Genomic DNA, 27,162 nt, shown 5'->3' with positions numbered 1-27,162 from the left:
AAGTTGGACAGGAACGTTTTCCTAGAAGAAATTACAAATAAGCAAAATCCTAAGAGGATTTATAGCCACGGAAGCAGCCCAGAGTCAACCCCTGGGTTCTAAAAGAATGCTCAGTATGGCCCAAGTTTGCGGACTGGCTTCTGCTCTGGGTCAGCTTTCAGCCAGATCGGTGAGAGCTGGCGCCAGGGTCATCTGGGAGAGGCGACCCCACGCTGCTGGGTCTCCTGGGACTGGATGCCAAGGATGGGTAGGGGCGCAGCGTGATGAGGGGCGGGTGTTGGGAAAGACAAGTCCCGCGCTCTCCTCAGTCACCAAGACTTGGCGGCGCCTCCTCTGGGCCAGTCAGTGCCGGGGTTAGGCCAGATCAGCTCAGGGCGCTGCAATTCCCTCGCGGCCCCAGTGCTGGTGTCACCTGGTAGCAGCCAAGGTGCTGCTCGCGAGCGAGGGCGCGGCCGGCAGGCGGGCGCGGTGAGCGCGAGGGGGCGGGACCGGCGCGACGGGGCCGCCCGCCCCCCGATGATGCGGCGGCCGCCGACTGGCCTCCGCCTTGTCACTCACTGCTCACCATGGTTGCAGCACAAAGCAACAAGCCCGGGAGGCCGCTTCCTCCCTGAGGAGCGGCTCGGGCGGCCGGAGAAGGCGCAGGAGGAGGAAGAGGCGGAGGAAGAGGAGGGGAATCGCCGCTTCCCAAACACACTCTCCAAGGGGGCTGTGCGCGGCGCTCGACTCGGCCCTCGGACACCCTCCCGCCGCCGGGAGTCCGGACCTGGGCTACCCGCGGTCCCTCTTCCCCTGCTCCACCGCGCGCAGACGAGGAACAAAGTTGCCGAGGGCGACCCGGAGGCTATAGCCCGGCTGGGGCTCTGGCCGCGGCGGCGCCGGCGCCGGCGCCGAGGCAGCTCCGTTCCGCGCGCGCCGATGGGGGTAGGCGGTGTCGGGGCCCACGACGGCGGCCGGAGCAGCAGAGGCGGCGGCGACGGCGGCGGGGCGGCGCGAGGGGATGCAGCAGCAGTCGGGAGGGACGGCCGAGCCCAGTAGACCGAGCCCAGGACCGGCGGCGACTGCAGCCGAGGCGAGCGGGCTTCGCTGCGCCCGGACCTGAGCCTGACCCACCCGGTCCGTCCTGCAGACCAGCGGCGTCCAAGTGCCCAAGGACTGGGGACGCAGGAGACCCGAGTGCTTCGCGGAGACCCCTGGGCGGCGACGCGAGCCCCTGAGAGGAGGGGGCGACCCTCGCGCTGGGGGAGAGGAGGCTCCGCCTGCCTGCAGCCCTCCCCCTCGCTACTGCCACTCGTACCTCCCTAAAAATAACTCGGGCCCGCTGGGGCCAGGAGGAGCCGCCAGTGTCCCCCGAGCGGAGCCTGGGGAGGCGTGTCGAGCCAGGGCCAGGAGGGAGCCGGGCGCGCCTGTAAACCTACAGAGGCAAGCGGCGAGGAGGAGGAAGGGGACTTCCCTGCTGCCTGGAGCGCCTCAGGCTTGACCGCAGGGACCCTCCCGGCCGCGCGTTTCGGGGAGCTGAGCGCGGAGGGCGCCCACCGCGCCTGTCCCGCGCTCTCTGCCCGGCCAAGCCGCCCTCGCGCCCGGCGCAGCCGCCGCGGTTTGGCTGATTTAGCCCGGGCGGGCCGCGCAGGGCGGCGGCGGCGGCGCTGGGCCGGGAGGAGGCCAGCGAGGGTTCCGAGCGGCCCCGGCCCGGCCCGCGCGGGGAGATGGCGTCCTACGTGGATAACAGCTTCCGCCAAGCGGTGATGAAGAACCCCGCCGAGAGGACCCCCCAGGTGAGACCCGCTGCCTCCGGTCGCCTGCACTTGGCCGGGTTTGTTTCTCTCAGGCTGCACCCTTTCTTCTCCTCCGCCACCCTGTCCTGACACCGTTCTCCCCAAGCACCCCACTTCTCACATCAGGACTTCCAGGCCTTCCCACCTCCGAGTCTTTTCTCAAGGGCGTCCTGGATTTATTTTTCCCTCCCCTTGCTATTCTTTATACTTCTCACTACTGAGCTCGGATTGCCCGGCGACAGAGGGGTGTGTGTGTGTGTGTGTGTGTGTGTATGTTCACGCGTGGACCTTCTCCGATTAGTCCCCTGCTCCCCAGCAGTGCTCGGGACCTCGGAGTCTCAGCGGGTGGGGTCTTACCTTCCCTGTGCCAAAGATTTTTCTTGCCACCCTGATTTCTGTTTCCGTTCCTTCCCTTGCATGTGGCTTTCCTTTAGACTTCAGTGGTGTTTGATAATGTGGGATAATGTGGGTATAGGAGGAAACTTGTATGGTTCTGGGAAAAGTCCATGTTGAGCTTCTAAAGTAGAACATTGAGGTTTGTGTATTTATTTGCTATTTTACTTTTTGGAAAAAAGATGCTGCTTTTCATTGAAAGGGAAACAGTTGAATAGTCAGTTTTTAGTTTCAATTGCAGATGTAACTGCAGAGCCGGCACATTCAACCCCCCCACCCCCAAGGGCACCCTGCGGATTCTTCTGGTGTTGCACAACCTTGTCAAAAGTAGACGAGTTTGTTAACCTTTCTATGTGTGTTTACCACCAGGCTTCTTTTTCCTCTTACTTCAAGTGGAAGAATTGCTCGTGGGGTTGGATTTGGTCATCTCAAGTTGGACTAGAGAAGGAGAAATTTTATAAAAATGTGGTGGTTTGATTTTCTTAGCTATAAGTTTCTGAGAGGATAATGACGCATATTTCTAAGCATTGGGATGGTGACTACAGGGTATCCTTCTTGCCAACCTTCTTAAGGCAAATAAGCTCTCCTGATCCTGGGACCATCAGATACATTAGGATCGAATGCTCGGAAAGAGTTGCTTTGCTTGTTAGGTGTTGGATGACATCTGTCCAAATCCAAATTGCTCTTATTTTCTGACATTGATTATTCTTTAATGTGGGGAGAACAGAATAACATAGAATCTTCCTCTGGTTGCCATTGGACAAGCCCCAAGAATGGCACCTGGTACCATTTTGATTTTTCATTTTCTCTGATGGAGCTGTCACATCTGGGGGATCATGGATTGATATCACATATTTACCAAACCTATGGAAAATGGGCCATAATTTTACAAGGCAATTTATTTTAGTGTCTCCAGAAAGTTCATATTTTCAAACGCTGTTTCTGTGATGATCAAGGAATGTTCTGCTTTGATCTTGTCCCCCCCTTGGTGTTTCAGTGCCTCTCAAGTGCCTTTCTCCACCAGAGTACTGCTTTAAAATTTTCAGTTGCATTAGAGACTTCTGCACCTGAAAATGCACATTCCTAATCTCAGTGGGAAGGAAAAGCAAATTTCAGTGAGATATTTCACTTCTTTTCAAGAATAGTGTTTGAAGTGCCAAGTGAAATCACACATGCTGAGAATATTAGAACCTAGCTAGGCTGGTCAGGAATGATGTCAGAGCCTTGTAGTGGAAATTAGAGATGGGGGAAGTGGTGTCTTCAGTTGATTAGTTAGAAGAATAACAGTGCTTGAAACCTGCTATCAGGTGGACTGACGGATCGGCAAACAAGACTGGAAGAGACAAAACCTCCACTGTGACAGCCTGTGGATTGTGCCAAGTAAATGAACTGTTAAACTTTCCTTTTCCCCTGCCAGTTGTATAGAATGGAGTAAAAACTGACCCAACATAGAATTTGGCCTGAGTCAGAAGTAAGTGGGCCAGTTACTACTAATACCACACCATGAAAGCCCCACTGACAATCTGAAAGCAGCACCCCTCCCCTCCCACCTAACCTTCACAGAAAAGGTAAGCACAGAAAAACTTACCAAACATTTTGAACATTCTTTCGTGTCAGCCCCATTAACTTTGATGTTCATCATTTGGGTTTTACTTGCGCAAACCCCCCTGTTTATTGTTTTCAAGAGAAAGTAGCTTGAAATGTGAATGTTTTCCATCTTTTCCTGACATGTCAGAAATAATCCATCTTTTAAAAGTTTGAAATTTAAGTAGAAAAGAAATGCTTCTGGGAGTGGTGTTGCCTGCCTGTAATCCCAGGTACTCTGGAAGCTGAGGCGGCAGAAGGATGGGAAGTTTTTTTTTTTTTTTTTTTTTTTATTGTTGTTGTTCTTTTTAGTTTTACATGACAGTAGAATGTATTTTGACAAATTACACATACATGGAGAACAACTTCCCGTTTTTCTGGTTGTACATTATGTGGAATTACATTGGAAATTGAACATGGAAAATAATGTCAAACCATTCTACTGTCTTTCCTATTCCCATTTCCTGTTCCTTTCTTTAATCCCTCTTTGTCTAATTCGAATTTACTTCTATTCTTTTCTGATCTACCCCCCACCGTTATTGTGAGTTAGCATCCACACAGCAGAGAGAACATTCAGCCTTTGGTTTGGGGGCATTGGTTTATTTCACTTAGCATGATAGTCTCCAGTTCCATCCATTGACTGGCAAATGTCATAATTACATTTCTCTTTATGGCTGAGTAATATTCCATTGTGTATATATAGCACATTTTCTTTAGTCATTCATCTGTTGAAGGGCACCTAGGCTGGTTCCATAGTTTAGCTATTGGGAATTGAATTGCTATGAACATTGATGTGGCAGTGTCACTATAAAATGCTGATTTTAAGTCCTTTGGGTATGTATATACTGAGGAGTGGGATAACCGGGTCAAATGATGGTTTTATTCCAAGTTTTCTGAGGCATCTCCATACTGCTTTGCAGAGTAGTTGCACCAATTTTTAGTTCCACCGCAATGTATGAGTGTACCTTTTCCCCAACATGCTCGCCAACATTTATTATTACTTGTATTTTGATAATTGCCTTTCTGACTGGAGTGAGATGAAATACCAGTGTGGTTTTTAAATTTTTTTTTTTGTAGATGGACAGAATGCCTTTATTTTATTTCTTTATTTTTATGTGGTGCTGAGGATTAAACCCAGTGCCTCTACCACTGAGCTACAGTCCCAGCCTCTATCAGTGTGTGTTTAACAACAACAAAAAAAATTAATTGATTAATTAATTTTTATGTGGTGCTGAGGATTGAACCCAGGACCTCTCATGTGCTGGACGAGCGCTCTACCGCTGAGCCACAACCCCAGCCCTATCAATGTGGTTTTCATTTGCATTTCTCTAACTAAGCTCAAGGTCACCTATAACTAAAAAATAAATATTTAAAAAAAGACATTTTTTTTCATATATTTGCTGACCGATTGTATTTCTTCTTCTGTGAAGTGCTTGCTCAGTTCTTCTGCCCATTGGATGGCAAGTTTGAGTTTAGCCTCATCAACTTAAAATAAAAAATGCAAAGGGCTGGCGATATGGCTCAGTGGTAAAGCACCCCTAGGTTCAGTCGCTCATACCGCATAAAACAAACAAACAAAAACCCCTAAACTAACATATTAAAAGACTACTGTGCTTGTTAATGCAAAAGTGGAACTTTACACTTGCCTGTAATCCCAGCGGCTTGAGAGGCTGAGATAGGAGGATCAGGAATTCAAAGCCAGCCTCAGCAAAAGTGAGGCACTAAGCAACTCAGTGAGACCTTGTCTGTAAATAAAATACAAAATAGGGCTGGGGATGTGGCTCAGTGGTGAGTTCCTCTGAGTTCAAACCCCAGTACAAAAAAAAAAAAAAAAAAAGGAGTGAAGTTTTTGTGTAAGTAGTGTCTAGTCTCATGAATACTGGAGAGTTAGAACTTTGTAATATAACCAAAGCAACCATGTTAAAAAAAGCTTGAAGGACATGAATTAGGAAAGTTTTGCTGTGGTGCTTCCTTCTGTTTCTGAGGATAGATTCCATAAAGGAGTTTGTGGGATTCTCACAGGAGAAAGGAAGGTGCTTAGAAGGAAAAGAATAAAGAAAAATGCATTTTTCATTAAATTTAATTCTTTTTCCCCCCCTTTTCTTTCTTTCTTTTTTTTTAAATCAGGTCAGCCTAGTTCTTTTTCTATACTCTGTGAAGTCAGTTTTGTATTTAGGTCAATCAATTGCCTAGAAGTAAACTCAATGTCACTTGTGTAACCTAAGAAGTTGGCTAGAGGAGAATCTAGGGTGGGGAGATTCTCGGTAACTTTGAATTAAGAGCATTTCATATCCACCTGGAAAACCGGAACCTACTCTGTAGGCATTTTACTGGGAAGGGGCAATGGTACGGAGAAGTATAGAAAAAATTGTCATCTAAATTTTTAGCCAAATCATGCATATTCAGATTCAAGAAGCTCTCACTGTTTCACCTGATATTCTGAGAGGACTGAAAAAACTGTATTTAATCTAGTGTTTGTCCTATACTGTGAATTCTAGTTAATGGGGCATTCTGTCCTTAGACAACATACTCCCTTGAAAATAATGAGCAGGAGCTGCGGCTGTGGCTTAGTGGTAAAGCGCTTGCCCAGCATGCGTGAGGCACTGGGTTCGATCCTCAGCACCACATACAAATAAAACAATAAAATAAAGATATCATGGTCACCTATAACTAAAAAAATGAATATTAAAAAAAAGAAAATAATGAGCAATAGACATTCTATTGATATTTTAAAATGTACCTCTGCTGAAAAACTGGACTCTTACTTAAGTAATTGCTTTATTCAACTATTTAGGTTTGTGTCTTTAATCACTTAAATGAGACCTGTGGTTACTAAAGCAATTTAATGAACTGGAAGATGTAAATAAATTACAAACAGCTTTAGATTTCAAGGCTTTATACAATAAAATAATTTTCTAAACTATTAACTTGTTGAGTTCAGGCCCTTTGAAATTGCTTCTTTGGAGTGTTTAAATAGCTTAATATTTTAGTTTTCCAGGTGAAACATATATTACAAAATTGTTTCCTCTACTTTAAAGACCAAATTTGTGTGTTTTTAGCTAGTTGTAAAAGTTACTTTTAGATAGGGTATGTATAAAATAACTCACCCGATGTCCTGGTTAATATCTTACTTTGCTTTTCACTATTAAAAATTTTTTGGGCTATTGCACCATTTGATTTAGTTGCTAAGTCATGAATTTGTCAGGCGAGAGTTCCTTGGAGAGTACAGGGTTTATTTAGTTCTTTGCAAAAGTCACTCGGTAGAATTCATCTTGAGTCATAATGAGAAAGCTGAAGGAAAATGCCTTTAGCATAGAGAACTTTAAATTATGAGAATTAGTACAAAAGAATATCTCTGACATATATTTAACTTTCAAATGTAGGGGAAGAATTATGTGTATTACAGTTAAATTTTCCATTTGAGTTTCTTTTTACCATTGTTTATGAGTAGACTCATTTTCATTTGATAGCTTGTACTTTGATTATATTTTTACTTGGTTCTGGGCTGTAGTGATAATATTTATTTTTTAAGTAGTTTTTGTTCTTAAAACTACTAAACTATACACAGTTTGAAAAGCATATTTCCCAAAGAAATGATTGGTCACAAACATTTAAATTTCATAGAAGTGTTTTGTGAATTTGTTGGGTAAAAAACATACATTTATAACTAAAATACTAATTTCAAACTTTATTAGCATGTGGCTTTGAACAAGTGAGGACTTAAATTTATGGCAAAAATTAGTAACATTCTTTTGCACTATTAGTGAAAGCCTGAAAGTCTTCAAATAGCCTGTTAAACATTTAGTAATTAACAGTTTCATAATTAGCTTTGCATATCTTGGCTGAGGATCAAAACGATCCAGCTGCTGGTTTCATTGTGGTAATTGGGAGTTCATAGAATAGTTAAAACAGGAATAGGACTGCCTTGTTTCCAACTTTTTGCCTCCCTATCCAAGAAAGGACATAAAAACAAAACCAGTTATAACCTCTTCTATCATTTTATTAATGATCTTACTGTTTAATAAGCAAGAGAGGATACACTGTAACTGCCAAGCTCAAGTTCAGCCTCCCCCACCCTCCATTCCCATACTGGGAATTGAACCCAGGATGCTTCACCAATGAGCTACATCCTCAATATTTTATTTTTATTTTGAGACAGGGTGTCCCTAAGTTACTGAGGCTGGCCTTGAACTTGTGATCCTCCTGCCTCAGCCTCCTGAGAGGTTGGGATTATAGGTATGCACCACTGTACCTGGCTGAAGCTCAATTCTTGAAATCAAATGTTCTTTGCTTCATAAGAAAACATTGTATTTAATTTTTTTTTATTGTGGATTTGCAAACAACTTTTTTGGGGTAGATTTTGAGGAATTTAAACTGCAATAAGGTCTTTCTTTTGGTGATAATTGAAATTCAGGTCAATCAAGTAATAGTGGGATATGCCTCAGATATAAGTTGACTATATGAAATAATGGCCTGATAACCTTTTAGAAAACACAGAAAGACTGCTTGCTTGATGCGTATGAAAACTTTAAGAAAGTTTTGTTATTTATTTTGTACATTTTATATCCAAATAACTTTGGAAACTGGCAGTAGTCAGTGGTTTCTTGATATGTGCATATTATAAGATATTTCCTTTCTTCATTCCAGTTTTAATGATTCCTTTATCTATAAAATGATAATCACTTACTGATGTTGTTTTATGGATCAAGTGTTTAGCTCAGTGCCTAATGATAGTTTGCTCTCCCTTCATCTCTTTTTCCCTCTCTCCCTTTTTCTCTCTCTCTGTACTGGGGATTGAACCCAGGGCCTTGAGCATGCTAGGCAAGCACTGTACCACAGAGCTACATCCCCAGTTCTGAGAATTCTCTTTAAGACTGAGGTCCGGGTCTGGGGTTGTGGCTCAGTGGTAGAGCGCTTGCTTAGCATGTGTGAGGCACTGGTTTAGATTCTCAGCACTGCATATAAATAAATGAATAAAATAAAGGTCTATCTACATCTGGGAAAAAAAAAAAAAGATTGCCGTCCATGGAAGGCCCTGGGTTCCAGATCCCCAGTACTATAAAACAAAAAACAACAACAAAAATGACTGATGTCTATTCTTCTGGCTTGATGGTTGGATATACCTTAGTTAACAGTGGAGATGGAATAGAAGTATTGCAGGAGGGGCTGGAGTTGTGGCTCAGCAGCAGAGCGTTCACCTACCATGTGTGAGGCACTGGGTTCGATTCTCAGTACCATATAAAAATAAATAAATAAAAATAGAGATATTGTGTTCAACTAAAAAAAAAAAAGAAATATTGCAGGAGTATCATTTGCTGAATGGGCTAGCTGAATGTGTGCATGTGGATGCCAACTACTCATTGTACTAAATAAACTGTGTTTGCATTATGCCAGCATGGCCTAATCATGGCCAGTGATAATGATGAACATTTGCTAGTTCACAGGGAAAAAAATACAAGTTGTTGATAATTTTCTTGATTTTTTAAGATTTTTTTTTTTTTTTTTGGTGGTGGTACTGAGGATTGAATCCAGGGGCACTCTACCACTGTGCTACAACCCCAGCCCTTTTGTAGGGGATCTTACTAAATTGCTGAGGCTGGTCTTGAACTTGCTGATGTCCTCCCACATCAGCTTCCCAAGTGATTGAGATTATAGATAGGCATGCACCGCTGCCTGCACCTGGCTGATTGTTAAAAGATTTTTTTACTTACACTATTTTTCCTTAAAGCTTGATATCTTCTACTACATGTACATTCCAGGAATCCAATATGAAGTATAAGTGCTCCTAGACTTATGGTGTAGTTACATCCTGATGTAACTACTTAACAACTTATTGTTAAGTTGAAAATTAATTAAATGCACCTAACCTAACAAGCATCTATAACGAAGGAACACTCCACTGGATAGTATTGATTGTTTACCTTTGTGATAGCATGCTGGACTGGGAGCTATGAGTTGCTTCCAAGTCTGTAGAGAGTACTATACCGCATATTGCTAGCCCAGGAAAATACTAGAAATCAAATTTTGAAGTGTGGTTTCTGAATGCATTTAGCTCTTTCACACCATTGCAAAGTAAAAAAACAAAAAATAAAATAAAAAACCCACATCAAACCATTTTAAGTAGGGAACTATCTGTATCTGATTTATCATATAGTTATGCTAATATAATAGTATTTCTTAATGTGTAGTGGTAATGTGAACATTCTGTCTTTTGGAAGAGTTGAAGAATTATAAATTTAAGCAGGCAAAAATGAATGTATAAAGACTCAAATTGACTTGTGATGACACAATGTAATAATTGTAGTGAGCTTTTGGAAATGGTTCTTTATTTTATGTCACTATAATAAATATCTGAAGTAATTAACTTAGAAATGGCTTATTTTGGCTCACAGTTTTGGAGGTTTCAGTCAATAATTGGGCATACCTATTGCTTTTAGGCCTGATGCTGGCAGGAAGAGAAAGAGAGAGTGTTAGTTTGGGTGTCACTGTTCCTTTCAAGGGCATTGCCTGTGACCTGATGACCTCTCATTATTTTCCACCTCTTAAAGGTTGTAGCACTTCCCAGTAGCACCACTCTGGGGATGATGCCTTTAGCATGTGGGCCTTTGGGGACCATTCTGCATCTAAAACTAATGCTGTAGCACTCCTCTGTATCATTTTTTTGTTTAGATAGATTAATTTATGTTGATAAATTAGGAAGAGAAGCAATTTGTAGTGCATATAATTGATTTTTTGTAGCTTTGTCAGAGCTAGAGTATGTGTGTATGTAGTAAAAATATGTTCAGTGGTTATGTCACTTTGGGAGAAAAATATGCAGATTGTCACATTATTAAAAGAATTTTTTTAGTTGTAGATCGTTACAATACCTTTCATTTTTATTTATTTTTATGTGGTGCTGAGGATTGAACCCAGTGCCTTATACGTGCTAGGCAAGCGCTGTACCACTGAGCCACAACCCCCGCCTTGTCTTATTATTATTGTTTTTTAGTTGTAGATACACCCAATAACTATTTTTATGTGATGTTGAGGATCCAACCCAGTGCCTCACAAGTGCTAGGCCAAGTGCTCTACCACTGAGCTCAATCCTCAGTACCAAAAAAAGTGCATGAGTGAGATCATACAATATGTGACCTTCAGGGATTGCCCATTTTCCACCCTGCATAAAGGTTCAGGCCAGGCCCCTGTCACATTATTTTAATGGTTAGAATTTTTATCTTTTCAAGGGGAAAAAAATCCCCCATGATCTCATGCTAATTAGCCACCACTTACTGAACTATAGAATGTGTTTTTTGTGATATTTAGGTATTTCCTTTTCTCCTCCAGTCTGTGAAAGGAATTACCTTTGGTGTGTTGTGGTGTTGGTAGGGTTAGGTTTTATGGAAGTTTAGTCCTTGTGTTTTAAACTGTCTTGGCTCCACTATTTCTGTGCTTTCACATCCTTTGTGAATAAAACGTATTTTGTAGCAGTTGTTGTTGGTGACTTGAAGAAGACCTTTATTTTCTCATTGGAAGTAAACTCTTCCCTGCTGTGGTTTCTCATTGCTTCCTTCCCACAAGTTGTAAATCACAGATTGCAGAGCTTTAGAATTTTTTGAATGTTAGTATGAGCTAAATGAACAGAAATAAAAATTTGCGTTTTGCTCCTTTGGCCAAGCCGACACTCTACTATCAGGCCCTTGGTAGCTTTGTCTTTCTCTAGCCCATGGAGTTTGTTTCTATTCAACATAAAAGCTAATAATGAAAGAAGAAATCCTAAATAAGAATTAATCATTAGCTGGTCATTCTGGGAAAACTGATCCGAACTTTCCTAGAAGCTAACAATCAGTGCACCTAAGAGGGTTAGGGGGCACTGTGGTGATTATCTGATTTCTCCTGAGAATTCATTCTAAAGACTCGTTTTTGAAAAATATTAAACTTAACTTTAAGGTAATGTAGCTGCACATGCAGTTGTGAGAGGTAATATGGCGATCCTGGGTGCCCTTTACCTGGGTTTTCCCTTTATTAATATCTTGTAATAGTACAGATTATTGACATTGATTAGCTGAGATTCAGGAAGATTCCAGCACTACGAAGGATTCCTCTTGTTGCCCTTTCATAGCACATACGCTTTATGTGGCTAACTTACCTCTCTGGCAATCACTGATCTGTTCTGCATTTCTGTAATTTTGTCATTTCAAAAATAGTATATGGACAGGTCTGGCATGGGGCTCACACTTGTATCCCAGCCACTCAGGAGGCTCAGGCAAGAGGATCGCAAGTTCGAGGCCAGCCTCAGCAACTTAGTGAGACCCTGATTCAAAATAAAAAGTGAAAAGGGTTGGGGATGTGGTTCAATAGTTAAGCACCCTTGGGATTCAATCCTCAGTATCAAAAAAAGTACATGAGTGAGATCATACAATATGTGACCTTCAGGGATTGCCCATTTTCCACACTGCATAAAGGTTCATTACCTTTTGGCTAAAATATCACTACTGTTATCAGCGAATGGTTTGGCCTTGAGTTCCTAAAATAACAATAATATTGGGGATGAAGGTGGTAGTGCAAGGTGAGATGGATTTAAATAGTGATAGTGAAGAGAGAATTCTATAATGATGTTTAAAAAACATAGATCAAAGATCACAAGGTCTAGCATGAGCAAGAGTAGTGATATTTGTGAACCTTTGGGATATTTCAATATATGTATCAACTGTCCACAATTTTTTGTTTTTTATAATAGTGGAAGTAGTAAAACTAGCTTTAGCTGTCATGATCTCTCAAAGAAATTACTTGATCTGTTCCAATTGAAGATTTTTTTTTTCTTAGTCTGAAGGAAGTCTAATGGATGTACAGTACTCTTCCCTTATCTGCAGGAGATGTATTCTGAGGCCCCCAGTGTATGCCTGATCCTGTGGCATCCTCTTTACTGAGCCTATATACTATGTTATTTTTTTATCCATACCTATGATAAAGTATAGTTTATAAATTAGGCCCAGTAAACTTGCTGTGATAGCCCACACCTATGATTCCAGCTACATGGGAGGCTGAGGCAGGAGCATCACAAAGGTCAAGGTCAGCTCAGGCAATTTAGTGAGAGCTTTTTCAAAATAATAGAAGACTGGGGATTGTAGCTCCAGTGGTAGTTGCCTCACATGTGGAATCAATCCCTACTATAGCCAAAAATCAGAAAAACTAAGAGATTAACAAAGATAATAATAGAATAGAAAAATTATATTTTGTAATAAAATCGCCAGTACCACTGCTCTCTTTGGGGCCATTATTAAGTAAAATAAGGCTAATTCAACCCAAGTACTGCAGTAACACAGCAGCTAATCTGATAAACGATAAGGCAATCAGATGACTAACAGGGGAGTTACAGCACCAGTAATGAGACTTACATTCTGTGTCTCCTGATAGCTGTGCACTGAGGAGGAAATATCTATGGTATACTTTTTCTTATTTTTGGCAGTGTTGGGGATCAAACTCAGAGCCTTGTGAATAGTGGGCAAAGTATTCCACCACTGAACTACATACTCAGCCTAACATTCTTACTAAAAAACAAAGAACAACAACAACAAAAAATCAACCCAAGTGGAGAAAACATCAGACAGACTCAAATTTAATGCAAAATAACTGGCCAGTTGCCGCAGTCTGGCTGGGCACAAATAACCGAGCCGCCACGAAGCACTTGTAGGTCCAAAACAGCAACTCTTTATTGCTGAACTCCCCCAGCACTCCACACACGCTCCCCGGGAACACCCTCACCCTCCACCAGGTTCTGGGCGCACTCTCCCTCGGGAACTCCAAAGTAGAGGGTGCCAGAGGCAGCAAGAGCGCCCTATTGCCAGACAGTAAAGGTCAAATATACAGTTGAATACACAGCTTAACATAACCATCATCATCTCAATGGCTCGCTGGCTCACCTCTCAACCACTCCCTTCTGGCAATATGCCAGACTGTGGCCCTGACTCAGCTGTGGCCCTCAACAGCCAGTATTCCTCAAAATTGTTGGAGACTCCATCACAGATTGGAAGAGACAAAGGAAATCTGGGATTCTGAAATTGATGCATTTTATTATGCTTTTTAAAATGTTGAACTGATGGGAGGCTCAGTGAATGGGACAGGAAATTTGTGAACTATTTTTTATCACTTTTTTAAATTTCAAAATTAAAAGGAAGCATAGCTTTTGGAGATTTTTGTTTGTTTTTGTCTGAACCCAAGGCCTCATGCATGCTAACCAAGTAAACAAGAGCTCTTCCAGTAAGCTATATCCCCAGCCCTTTTTGGAGTTATTTTTGAATCGGGAAAAAGGCTACCAGTTTATTATTTTTTAAAACTAAATCTTTCTCCTGATCTGATTTAATCTTAATCTTAATGAAGAGCCAGAACCTTTTAGTTGAATATTTTGTATGCATTGGTCCATTGGTACAATGAATGAGGCTACATATTAGTTGGAGAGAATTTAAAACAAACACACACACACACACACACACACACAGGCTAATAAATAAATGGGTAAGGGAAGCTAAATTAATAACTTTTTAATTATTTATTCACTTTGTCCTTATCTGTATTTTTTAAATATTTAGAAGATGAATGTATTGTACCAGTTTTCAATGTTTCATGATTCCGAATTTAAGTAACTAGATTATTTGGTATAAGAAAAAAAAAGTGTAGGAAGTAGAAAATTCCATGTTTATTAAGCAAAATGGAAAAGAAATTGGTTTTAGCTTAACAAAGTTAATCTCAGTGAAATTTGAATTGTATTGTGCCATCTCCTTTTAATTCCCTGGGAATTTAAAAATTCTTTGCTACTTTTGGTAGGAGGAGGGATGGAGGGAAGAGAAGGGGAATAAGGGAGGGAGTCATAAGGGCGTGTTCAAAAATTCTATTGTAAGGCTGCATTATAGCCATGGATGATGATAAACTGACCTGCAGATGTTCATTATTTTCACTTAGATTTTTTTAGAACATTATTAGGATCCAAAAAAGAAACTTAAAGAAAATGCATTAAAAATCAACTCAAAGCAAAAATCTCTACAAATCTTTCCCCTCTCACATATATGTCTTTGCATTTAGAGTAAAGTCTCCATGCCTGCCCTCTGGATTCATCACAGACTTGTCTCCTCCAGTGGAAATACATGCTGTTTTTGTAAATGTGTAACTTTTTTCTATAACTATAAAAATTGGTGTTGGACGATTGGACTTATATTAAAAATATGGGATCTAACTATAAAAATATAAGCAAAGTGTTTATTAGTAAGAAAGACATAAATCATGTGTTTTTAATATTTTAAATTAATTTTTTGTTTGATAGTTTTAGTAATAATTGCATTTTCGGGCATAAATGAAAAAGAAGACTCCTGGCCAGGTTTTGGGGTAACTGAAATCTAATAAGAAAATAAAAGGAAAGCTGTTTATACATGAGGTGTGGACTAAATCTCTTTAGCAGTCATTCAGTTGTTCTTTATGTAATTAACTACTGGAATGATGCAAGACAAAACATTTCTGATTTTTTTCTTCTCTAAGTTACACAACTTTTTCTTTTAGAGACACTCTGTTAGGGAATGCTTGATCAAATTGTGAAAAATATTTGATGATTGATTTGAGTTATTGAGAAACTGCTTAATCAAGTTTATATATTTCCAATCAAATAGAAATGAGTATCAAAAACTGAGGAGTTAGAAAAATTTGAAATACGTGTCCTGAGTGCCAAGAAGTGAGGTAGTAAGGAAGAATTTATAGCATTTCAAATTGTTTCTAATCATTCTTTTCTGATTACCACCACCCTCTTTTCTTGTGGAACTGGAAAAAATTAAGGAGAGCAAACTTTAAGGGCAAACATTTCCTGCCTGCCTATTCCTTGGATTTAAAGTACCATAAACATTTTTTACACATATACAATGTACTTAGAGACCCTGAAGTTCTTTATTCCTAAATGTGAACTTCCAAACCTAGTCATCATCTAAGATTTATGTTGCAGTGGTTGGGAATTCCTATCTTGATTCCATTTTCTCTGATATGGTTTAAATCTGTGTCACCCAGTTACAGAAAACTCTGTGGCAGGCAGCATGATAAAACCATTTCACTTTAAAAGTCCTTGTTCCCACTTTATATATTCTGGAATGGCTGATTTCTTTTATAATTATAAATTAATCCTTAATTTTTGTGGTGTTCATAGAATAGTTTTTTTTTTTTTTAATTTTCACTTTCAGGAACTGGCATTTATTACCAAAGTCATATTCAGTGTTAACAAGATGTACAACTACAAAAAAAAAAAATTGTGCACATTGCAGTCTCAATGCAAACAGTCAAATGGAAACCCCTGTCGTTTAAAAAGTAATTCAAATTACTCCAAAAAGCAACTACATTTTTTAAACATGTTTAAACATCCAGCCAACAAATGAAAATGGTTAACAAGAAAAAATACAAATTCAGAGGTCTGGTTTTAATGTTTAAAAAAGGCACCTGCTGGACTGGTGTGGTGGCTCAGTAGTAGAGTGCTTGCTTAGCATGTGTGAGGCACTGGCTTCGATTCTCAACACCATATATAAATAAATAAACGTCCATTGACAACTGAAAAAAAAAAAAAGGCAACTGCTTATTGATTCGAACATCAGTCTGTTGGCCACTCAGCTTCATGACATTCATCTGACGGGAGGCTCTCTTAGCCACCTCTAGCGATTCAAACTTAACTACACTGCACACCTTGGACTTCCCATTCTTCATCTTGATGTTGGTGTACAGCACATGGCCACTTTTGTTGAATTTGTCCTTTAGCATCTTCCATGTAAAATCAGCATGGGAGATTTCTCACAAATATCCGGTAGGCCTTTCTGGCCACCCCAGGAGCATGGCTTCCAGCTCTGTGGCTTCCAGCTCTATCAAAGTTGCCACGTTCCATGTCAATGGTGCTGTCAAAGCTGGCACCATTGCCACCACCCATGGCTAGGTCCATGCGCTCAATGCTAGTGCCCAGGGCAGGGCCCATACCTGGCCCATTCACTCCAGGCTGTTGGTACCCATTTGCTTCAGGCCTCTGGCCTTGCGATTCAGGCTGGCCCGCATGCCTGCCAGTCCCATGCACTCCATGCTCAGGCCCATGTGCTGATTGGCAGGGCCCGTATGCTCTACACCAGAGCTCATGTGTTCAATTGTGTGGCTCACATGGTCGCTCGACCTCAGAGCCAGTGAGCTTCATGCTGCAGGCCATGTGGTTGTACACTCGATGCCGGAGCCCATGCGGTCCATGACCAGGCCCCATGCACTTGATCGTGGTGCCCGCTTGATCCATGCCTGGCTCAGGCCTGCACCCCTCAATGCAGTGAATCCCAAGGATGTTGTCTCTACTTCCATCTCCTCCCTGCTTTGCAATGATCTGTCCTCTCTTCAGTGCATTACTTAGAATTTCATTTTTTAGGCCTCTGTTTATTTATCCAAGATCCAAATTGCCACATGTTTTCCCTATCACGACCACCAAAAGGTCCCTTCCATTTTATTTATTACAAATCCTATGCCTTGCATTCCCATTCCTGCAGACCCTATGTTTTCCATTCCAATGTCTTTGTTTGGTGATTGGCCCTCCTGGTTCTAACCCCATGCTAATACCACCAAGTCCATGGGGAAGTTGCTGTGGATGTTCAGGATGGAAAAAGTCTCCCTTTGGTAAAGACCTCTCATCCATTTGTACTTGCAGTGGTCTATCAAATAGCTGTTGGCTGTTACACATAGATATAGCTTGCACAGCTTCCTTGGAGTTTTCAAAAGTCACAGTGCCTATTCCACAATTTTTCACATCTTTATCCTCCAGAATGTCTGCTTGAACTACCGCTAAAAATTTCCTTCAGTTTCTTCCAGCCAATTTTACATTATAATCCAGATTTGCTACAGATACTGTGCTTCCAAGTCTTCTAGCCTGTAATGCGTGGATAATCTCATTTGGGATGTTAGGATTATTTAGGCTACTGAGTGGGGTATTAATCATTTCTGGGCCACTTGTCCCATACCCATCCCTCCAGTTGTAGCCATCACATTTTGCTCTCCTGGCGTGTTCACCATCAGGATCTTCTTTAACATTCAGTGGTCTTCTACTCAGACTATGCTTGTTTAGAACTTCAGAAGCTTTTTTCATACTCTCTTGCATCTTGAATTCAACAATAGCACGTCCCTTTTTCTTTAACCAGGTCTTTAAATGACTGCCATTTCACATCAAAAGGTATGTTTGTGATGAAGGTTCTGTATCTTTTAGTTGGGTTGGCATATGACTGAAAGCCATTGCCTCCTCTTTCTGTGTTTCTCTCCTTTCTCATCTCCTTCTGAGTAGGTTGTTCTTCACCTGTTGTGCTGGAGCCCTGTTGCCACTCTCTACCTCCATTTTGGACTCTGTTGCTGTCATCTCTGCCGTCCCTTCGAGCCCTGCAATCCTGTTTTGGGTTTATTTAGTGTATTTCTTTCATATAACTTGGTGGTTATGACTTTGGAGTTCAGTGCACTGTCTTTGTGGCTGTGGGCAGGTAACTTAACCTTAGTTTAGGACTCAAGGCTTTTTAGACTACATAGATTGTAAAAATTTCATAATACAGTGGGGCACTGATGTTGATTTGCCACATATTTGTTTTCCAAAGGAAGCATGTTAAAATTAAGTGTAAACTCAATATTCTTTATTTTACTGTTATAAAAATAAGGAGGTGATAATCTCAAAATAAGTGGTTGACTTTGTTTTACCATATTATTCTGTTTGATCAAAGATTGATGAAAATTTTACCACGGGTGGATATGGTAATGTTTACTAATCTTGTTGTGAAGATTAACTACATTAAGTTATATTAAAGTACTTAGCATAGTCTTTAGCGTGGAGTGTTTAATAATATTTGCCCCTTTTCTTAGTATTTTTCAGTAGTTTCAATATCTTATTACTAAGATAATGTTTCATTATTTGTATATTATGATTAATTCACCACAGTGACTTAACAATGTAAGTTGGTTAGATAGACTTGATTTATGGCATAGATTTTATTCGGGTTGCATTATTATGCAACTTACTAAAATTGCTCTATAGAGTCTTAACTAGGGTCTTATTAAGCATCTAAAGGAAGGCAGTGCAGGATGGGGTTGGTGCACAGGCTTAAGGATGTCATTGAGAATGGAACTTCTACTTAGTAAGTAAGGTTAGTCTTCAAAGACAAAAGATTGTGGTTACTCCACCAAGCAGGGAACAAAGGGGTGTTGGAAATCTTTTTCATGGTCAGAGGTTTGTCTTATTTTGCAAGAAAGCCCTTGTCTAGGTATTTGTTATTCTCCAGAGGTCCACTCCTGGCAGCGAAAAAGGTTGGAAATTGAGTATTTTGCTTTTAAGCCTCTATAGTGCAGAAATACAGGAAATTAAGAGATTAAGATTAATGTGCAATGTGAGCTGATAGTATTTTGTCCAATTACTTCGCAAAGAATATAGATGATTGCAATAGGTTATGCAGTGATTCTCAGGAGACTTTGAAAGTCTTAGTGGGTAGAGCAACGTTGATGTAGCTACATTTATATAATCATGTATTCAACTTCTTGGTTGACTTAGGTGTATGATTATTAATTTTCTGAACCTCAGTCTCTCTTTTTTAAAAATAGGGATACAAATACTAGTGGGTGAGCATTATGTATAAATATTTCTAAAATGTTGATATAACTTAAATATGATTTCTGTGGTAACTATTGTAAATGCCTCACCTGTTGATTTAGAATTTAAAAATACAAGCTTATGGCATTTTTCTAAATTATTCCTTTTGTTTCAGATTTACTCTATTTAAAAAATTATAAACATGTTACTTCATTTTTTTCTAGTGTACTGATATTTCTGCCTGTAGTAATGCTTTGTCAGTTTTCTGAGATACTAGGATCTTAATTTATTGTTCCTCCCCAAAGCTGAATCAATACTTTTTACAGGCAAGTGTACATTTGTATATAAAGTACATGTGTAAAAGAAAGCTGTTTAAATAGAGTTCTGTACTTTGTTGAATTCATACTAGCTTTGATACTAAAACTTTTAAGTATGTACTCTGCCCTGTCTTAAAGCAATTAATATATGTTTTATGTTTTTTCTTTCTGATAATATTCAAAGATTTAATAGATAAACTGCTCCTAATGTTGCATGGTGGGGTCAATAATTTGCCATCAGAAGCTAATTGCTAGAAATGTTACTGTGAAGAGTAGGGGTAATTTGTTATCTTTAAATTTGCTGTTTTCACAAAGTATTTGTCTTGGTGGGAGTATAGCATGCTTGAATCTGAGTCTTACGTTACTATCTTTGTTTCATTTAAAATGGATTAACTTGAGTTATGTCAGTTAGCCTCACTAAACTAAATTTATTGGGCTAGAACTTACTGTTCATCTTTAAACTCAGTGCTTGGCATACCTCTTAGTACAAAATTGGAAATGTTAAATGTTTAATGATTTGATCTTGCTTTTGAAAGTTGACGGATACAAGGAAAAAAGTAATTATATATTTCCATATTAATAGGATATTGAATAAAAGCTGAAAAGGAACAGTAATTTTTGGTTCAATTTCTGCAACAAGTGCTTCTTTATAGAAATAAGGAATTTTCTGGAACAAAGTTATTCATATTTGATAGGCAGTTTGGCTCCCTGTAAGATTAATCACTTTGGTGCTGGTATTTTGAAACTGTCATTTATGTGATATTTTCACTGGTACTTCACATAGTATGTGAATTCTTCCTCTGAACTCCTGTGATGTTTATTATTTTATGTGGGGTTTTAAAAATTATTATTTTGAGATTTTGATTATCATGAAGAATAATTTAAATAAATAATATGCCTAACTTATGAAATCCAATTCAACTCTTATATCTAGACCCAGTTTACCAATTAATTGTTCTAAGTAGAGCCCAGTCTTGGTGCGTTTTAATATATAAGATCATTTTTAATTGTTGAATGATTTCTCTGCAAATATATTAAATTAAGGGGTCCTATCAGAATAGATTAATATGCTCCAATGAAATCTCATTGATGTACACATAAAAGTGTAGAAAAACAAGCTGTAATCAAACTTATTTAGTTTACTTCATTGTCTTCTACATTTTTTGTTTTTTTGGTACTGGGTATTGAACCCAGGGGATTTTAACCACTGAGTACATCTCCATTCTTGATGCCAAGTAGAATCTCAGAGATCAGTGGGCGGGTGGTTTTCACAGATTCGAAGGACCTGGAGGTGCTTCAGGGTCCTTTGGGAGGCCTAGAAACTTGGAGTCCTAGCCACCACACTTCACTTTTGTTAGAAAAAGGAGACATTTTTACATTAAAAAAAAATGTTTGAAAATTCCCAGTCTAGTTTGGGCTCCAGAGTAAAGTAAATAAAAATCCAGGGTAGTGAATTTTTCTGTGTCACAAGGATGGATCCAGCAAACTGAAGATTTAATCCCTAGATCAAGGGTGAGCAAACTGTGGCCCTTGGACCAAATCTAGCAGCCTTGTTTTTGTTTGTAAAGTTTTATGAGAATATGGCTACACTCATGTTTTACAGTCTGTGGCTGTTTTCATACCACAGAGCCTGAGGTGAGGAGCTGACTGAGCTAGTGGGCTCTGCATTGCACTCTTTGATACTTCTCTGTTAAAATGCTAATACCTTTGGTAGGGTGTGGGTGTGGGATTGTTTAGTGTTGTGTCCAGTCATACGACTGAGAAGTGTAAAGTTCCTTCCTGATATTTGATAGCATGGGGAGTGGGCCAAACCTCATTATGAAAGTATATTTTATAATTTTGGGGGGCTGATTCTGTTACTACAGCAGTATCATGAACAAAAAAATTTGTTTTCATCTTGATGTTTAATTATTTAAGTGTATGTATTTTCTCAGATATGTATTTGATAACCACAGAACTCTTTTGGAGTTATTTATAATGTAGTTTGGAACGATTTGACTAAATAGTGAACTTTCCTGATTGGTCTGCTTTATGAAGTTTAGAAAATGTAAGAGACTGAAGACGGGTCAGGGTCTGGATGTGAAATTGCTCAAAACATGAAAACATCCTGACAATATTTTTCTTTCTCACTTATTAATTAATTATTAATTATTCTAACTCAGGTTTTATTTGTGCGTAAAAATGATTTTTAGGAAATGGCAGTAAGTTACTTCAACTCTTGAAAAAAAGTTGCTTTTTTTTTTTTGTACTGGGGATTGAACCCAAAGGGGAGCTTGGCCACTGAACTATATCCCTAGTCCTTTTTGTTTTGAAACAGGGTCTAGCTAAATTCCTGAGGGTGTCACTAAGTTGCTGAGGCTGTCCTTGAATTTGTGATTCTCCTGCTATAGGTATGCATTGCCAAGCAGTGCCAAGGGATTACAGTTGGTAGTCTGTTACTCATGAAAATTTTAGGAGCATTTCTTTGGGGTAAAGTCCCCATGTTGTATATTCATTTTTTGATAGCCGTCAAGTTTTATTCCTTGTTTACCTTAAGGCACAATAACTTGAGAAAATTTTTTTTTTTTTGGTTCCGCAGAAAACAAATTTGTTGCCTTAAAAATAAACACTGTGGCTGGGTGCTGTGGCGCATGCCTATAATCCTACTTCCTCCGAGGCTGAGACTGGAGGATTGCAAGTTCAGAGCCAGCCTCAGCAATAAAGAGGTGCTAAGCAACTCAGTGAGACCCTGTCTCTAAGTAAAATACACAATAGGGCTGGGGATGTGGCTCAGTGGTTGAGTGCCCCTGATTTCAATCCCTGGTACCAAAAACAAACAAACATATACACACACACACAGTGGGGAAAAAAGATACACTCACACATTGCTGGTGGGACTGCAAATTGGTACAACCACTATGGAAAACAGTATGGAGACTTCTCAGAAAACTCAGAATGGAACCACCATTTGACCCAGGTACCCACTTTTCCTTTTATACCCAAAGGACTTAAAATCAGTATATTACAGTGATGCAGCCACAGCAGTGTTTATACAGCTCTGTTCACAGTAGGTAAACTATGGAATCAACCTAGGTGTCCTTCAGTAGATGAATGGATAAAGAAGCTTTAAAGAAGAATGAAATTATGGCATTTGCATGTAAATGGCTGTAGTTGGAGAATATTATGCTAAATGAAATAAGCCAATCCCAAAAAACCAAAGGTCAAATATTTTCTGTAATATGCAGATGCTAATTCACAATAAGGCAGGCAAGGAAGGTGGGTGTGGGGGGAGTAGAGAAGAATAGAGTTACCTTAGATTAGGTAGAGGGGAGTGAAGGGAGAAGAGGGGAGGGGATGTGAGGGTGGAAAGTAAAGTAGAATGAAACAGACATTATTACTTTATGTATATATGCATGACTGCATGACCAATATGATTCTACAACAGGTACTATGAGAAAAATGAGAAATTATACTCCATCTATGTATGATATATCAAAGTGCATAAATGTATTCTACTGTCATGTATAACTAATTAAAACAAATAAAAATATGTAAAAATAAAAAAAAAGATACTCTTAGCTGATTAAGGTGATATATTCAATAGTATAGGAAATAAAAACACTGATCTTAAATTCTATTTATCCATCATTTTTGTTTCATACTTCTTTGATGCTTCATAAATAAATAATTTTAGTTTTTCATTTTTAGCAGGAATAGTGAAAGCTTCAGAAACACTAAACTCAGTATGTAAGAAAGTTGCCTGCTTGGTAGGTAAATTTTCTCCGTCTTAGCAAGATTGCTAATATTTGTTAGTTTGATGCAGCAGTTAATTAGATATTTCTCTTGCTTATTCTGAAAGTGTCAGTTCCTTCATACTTTGCATGTATTCTATAAAAAGTATCTCGAGGTCAGCTCTGGTGGTTTCAGAAATTTGTGTTTCTCTTCCTTCTGGTTGGCTGACAGACTCAAAAGTTTAATCTTCAAAAGTTTTAAGAGTTTCTGGGCTGGTGTGTAGTGGGGAATCCCTGCAGGAGTTGGAGTCCAGGTAGTGGAAGTCAGGAGAGTGCTGGCAGATAACTGAGGTAGTAGTGGTCAGATGAATGAGAAAGATGGAGAGTTCAGAGGAAGCTTGTAGTTCTTGAGGAGTGCCCTTCTGCTAGACTGGGTGTCTTGGACTAGTCATCCACTGTGAGGTGGAAACAGGTCCACACCTGTTTAAATTGATATAGACAAATGTGGGAGGAAGAGAGAAGGACCAGCAGTGGCATAGGAATGATGCCATGAAGTTAATGACTTTGTATTTTTTTTCCTTTTTTTTGTGTGTGTGTGATTTTGAATGACAGTTGTGATGCAAATGCAGCATGTATTACCATTATTATATTTTACATTGCAAGTATGATAAACATCATGTCCTGAAGTAAGTTAACATTGGCTGTAGAAGGCGAGGATAAAGTAAATGAGGAAATTTCCTTTGTCAGAAGTCAAAGGGGAGTTTGAAGCCTGTATGGATTCTTTTTCATTCCCCATCCCTGCATTTTTTGGGGGTGGGGTTAGTTTATCCCCTCCCCCATTGTCTCTTGAGTTCCAGATGAGAACTTCAGTTGATTTCAGGGTACAAGGATCTAATATTGGCTGTAATTATAAGCCTGTAATCTTGTGCTGAAGAGGTATCTTTACACAAAGCGGAATGAATAGGAGGGGACTTGTCCCAGCTTAGTTTCACTGTTATTTAAAAACAGCAAAAACAAAGCTCTCTTGTCTTAGTTATTTTTTTCTTCCTAAATATAGCTAAGGAAGGACTAGGAATTTTAGTAACTGCACCAAATTTCTCTTGGTGATATTTGCAAATACACTCGGGAGAAAAGAAATTTTACTCTACAAATAGCATTATTAACATAGTTTTATGAAACTTCTTAAATATTCTTGATGCAGTATCCTTTCCCATCTGGTATTCCAGGCCCCAGTACCTGGCATATGCTAGGTAGGTGCTCTGCTCAGTAAATCAACATTGTGTTGTACTCAGATCCCCTCATTTCTATTTAGTTTGTAAACAGGCATTTTATCTCTACTTTATCTTTAAAATGATTATAGTCATATTGTCTAAACCTTGAAATAACATAGAGATAAATTGTTTACTTTTTATTATGTTGTTAACAATTCTTTATCTTGTATCCAAACACAAATGTGCATGGGTTTATAATTGGTTCTCTTTGTAGTGTGCCATGGAGTTGTCTTTAGTAGCTGTTTTCAGTAGTGGTTCCTTCTTGGTGACCACAAAAATAACTTTTAAATAATTAGTTAGCATTATAATTTGTATGTCTATGGCAATTAATTGTATCAATGGATGTCAAAAATGAATATTCCAGCAGGATTTTTGAGATTAGATGTCAAATTATTTAGTTGAGAGAATTTGTTTTCATCACTGTTCAGAAGAGACACTGATAGAATTTGGCAGCAGTGTCTTGCCAGCAATGTGAGTTAAGTGTACCTTTATAGAAAATGCTAATGAGGAATTTGCTGCAGTTTATCAAAACCTGGCATTTGCAAGTGGAAATGTTCTCCATGTCTGCTTTTTTTTAAGCTACTTATCCTTTCAGGAGGATAATCAATTTTTATATTTTCATATATCACTGCAGTTATTTATGAAACCAAAGTTAATTAATGTAGTCTTCTGGAAGGGATTGAAAACTAATTTAAACTTTACTTCTCACATGTAATATAGCATTTTATGCATTTCCATTCGTGATTTTTTTTTTTTTTTTTTTAAGGAAGGGAGTAAATGTTAAACATATTGAACCAATTTTCAGGAGAACAATACCTACCTTCAAATTGGTTGAAACAAAATACAAATAGCATGGGGGTAGAGAAAAAAATGCCTATCCTATCCTATAAATCTTTGAAAACTGATGTAAAGTAATCCATCATTCTCATTAAACTGGGTGAAAGTTTTTAGGAGAAATAAGAAGAAAGAGCTCACCTCCATAACTTGGAGTCTGTCCATTAAATATGTATCTTCATAGTGATATAAAGTGACATCACTTTAAAAGTTATAGTATTATCACTTTATAAGTAATAAATAATGACAGTATTCTTTATATATGAAATAGGTCAAAGATTTTGATTATAAAATGTCACTCTATCTTCTGTTGAGAATTAAAAAGAAAAAAAAAAAGCCTGATATGTTTCTATCATCTGGTTTAGAAAGTTGTAAGAATTTTTAGTTGTTTTTTCAACTTAATTAGGTAAACATTTCCCCTCCCCTTATTGTGAAAATGAATGTATTAAAAAGTTTACAGGAACCTACACTTATCGTTCTTCCCCTCTGTTTTTAGGCTAGTCCTAATTTCCATTTCCTTTTTTCCTTTTCTCAGTTGATTATAAGATGAAAGCTCAAGAAGAAAAGTACTGTTGTGGACCTATTTAGGATGGTATTTTAGAGGCAAAACCTTATTTCTCATCGTCAGGCCCAACCCATTCACGTAGATGATAATTGTCAAGAATCATACTTGTAACCACAAAGAATAATAATCTTGCATTATCTTCTGGGTAAATTGCTGCTCTGTTTGAATTGATTCTGTAAAGAGGTAAGTGGAATTTGGGAGAGAAAAAAAAATCTGTTTATTTTCCTTTGAAGGTCTTCTCTTCATACATAAGTGCTACCACCACTCACCACTCTTTGGTCTTTATCAGTGCCCCCCAAGCACCTTCTGATGTCCTCCCCTTTACTTACACTAGTAATTCTTCATTTAATGCTGTTGTCCCTCCCAGACACCTATCCTGGTTGTTATTTAAGGACTAGTATAAAAGGTTTCTTCCCACCTGAAGTTTCTTGTCACTTGGCTTAGAGGTTGAATTTTCTTATGGGATTCTTACTGATTTAAGATTGCAGGTCTCTTTAAGAATCATTTATCCCTTAGTAATAATTTCATAATTCTTAGGTATACATATCTACCTCCTCTTTTAAACTGCATGTTTTTCCCAAGGTGAAACTATGTTATTGACTTTGGGTCTCCGGGACGTCTTTTAATATTTTAGCATTTCATAAATATTTAAGTATATAAGTTGTGCTTTAGAGATTCTTAATATAGAATAGGCAGTATGGGTGGGGTCCAACACAATTTGCTACAGTTTTAAAAATTTGAGATGAAGACGGTGATTATTTGCAGTGCTCGGTTTCAAACCCAGATCCTTGTGCATGCTGGGCTAGTGCTGTATGCCCTGTATGCCAGAGTTATAACTGTAGCCCTAACCCCTATTTTTATTGTTTGAATGTAACATTATTCAGGCTTATAATTATCTTAAGGCGGAATCAAAATTGATTCCTAGAGTTGTCCAGTTAAGTGATAGTGATTTAAATTTTACTTAGTCACCATGACTTGCGTAAGTCACAGAACCTGAATTCTAGGTATTATTAATTAATATGTCCTAGACTTGAGTTTGTTGCCTTAGGTTCTAATGCATATATTTACTTTAATTAGATTCTGATCTTTTTATTTCATCTGTCTACAGCCTTCCTTAAGTTAGGAGATCA

General features: G+C 39.1%; 1 protein-coding gene across 7 annotated transcripts in view; it reads left to right on the top strand.

The window, feature by feature from the left end:
• The first annotated feature begins 1,621 nt into the window (after window positions 1-1,621).
• Window positions 1,622-27,162, top strand: part of Rapgef2 (Rap guanine nucleotide exchange factor 2) — a 261,682-nt gene continuing 236,141 nt past the window's right edge. For all 7 annotated transcript variants that reach the window (XM_046458877.2, XM_046458873.2, XM_046458878.2 and 4 more), the window contains exon 1: window positions 1,622-1,775. In XM_046458877.2, the coding sequence (XP_046314833.1) occupies window positions 1,707-1,775 (69 nt within the window). In that variant the 5' untranslated portion in view covers window positions 1,622-1,706. The remainder of the gene's footprint in view (window positions 1,776-27,162) is intronic.

The sequence above is a fragment of the Marmota monax genome, unplaced genomic scaffold, assembly GCF_021218885.2.
Source record: "Marmota monax isolate L192 unplaced genomic scaffold, Marmota_monax_Labrador192_F-V1.1 WCK01_AAM20220418_F8-fsc00002, whole genome shotgun sequence".
NCBI lineage: Eukaryota > Metazoa > Chordata > Mammalia > Rodentia > Sciuridae > Marmota > Marmota monax.
Note: the sequence above shows the minus strand (reverse complement) of the source record. Positions and strands in the feature narration are given on the sequence as shown.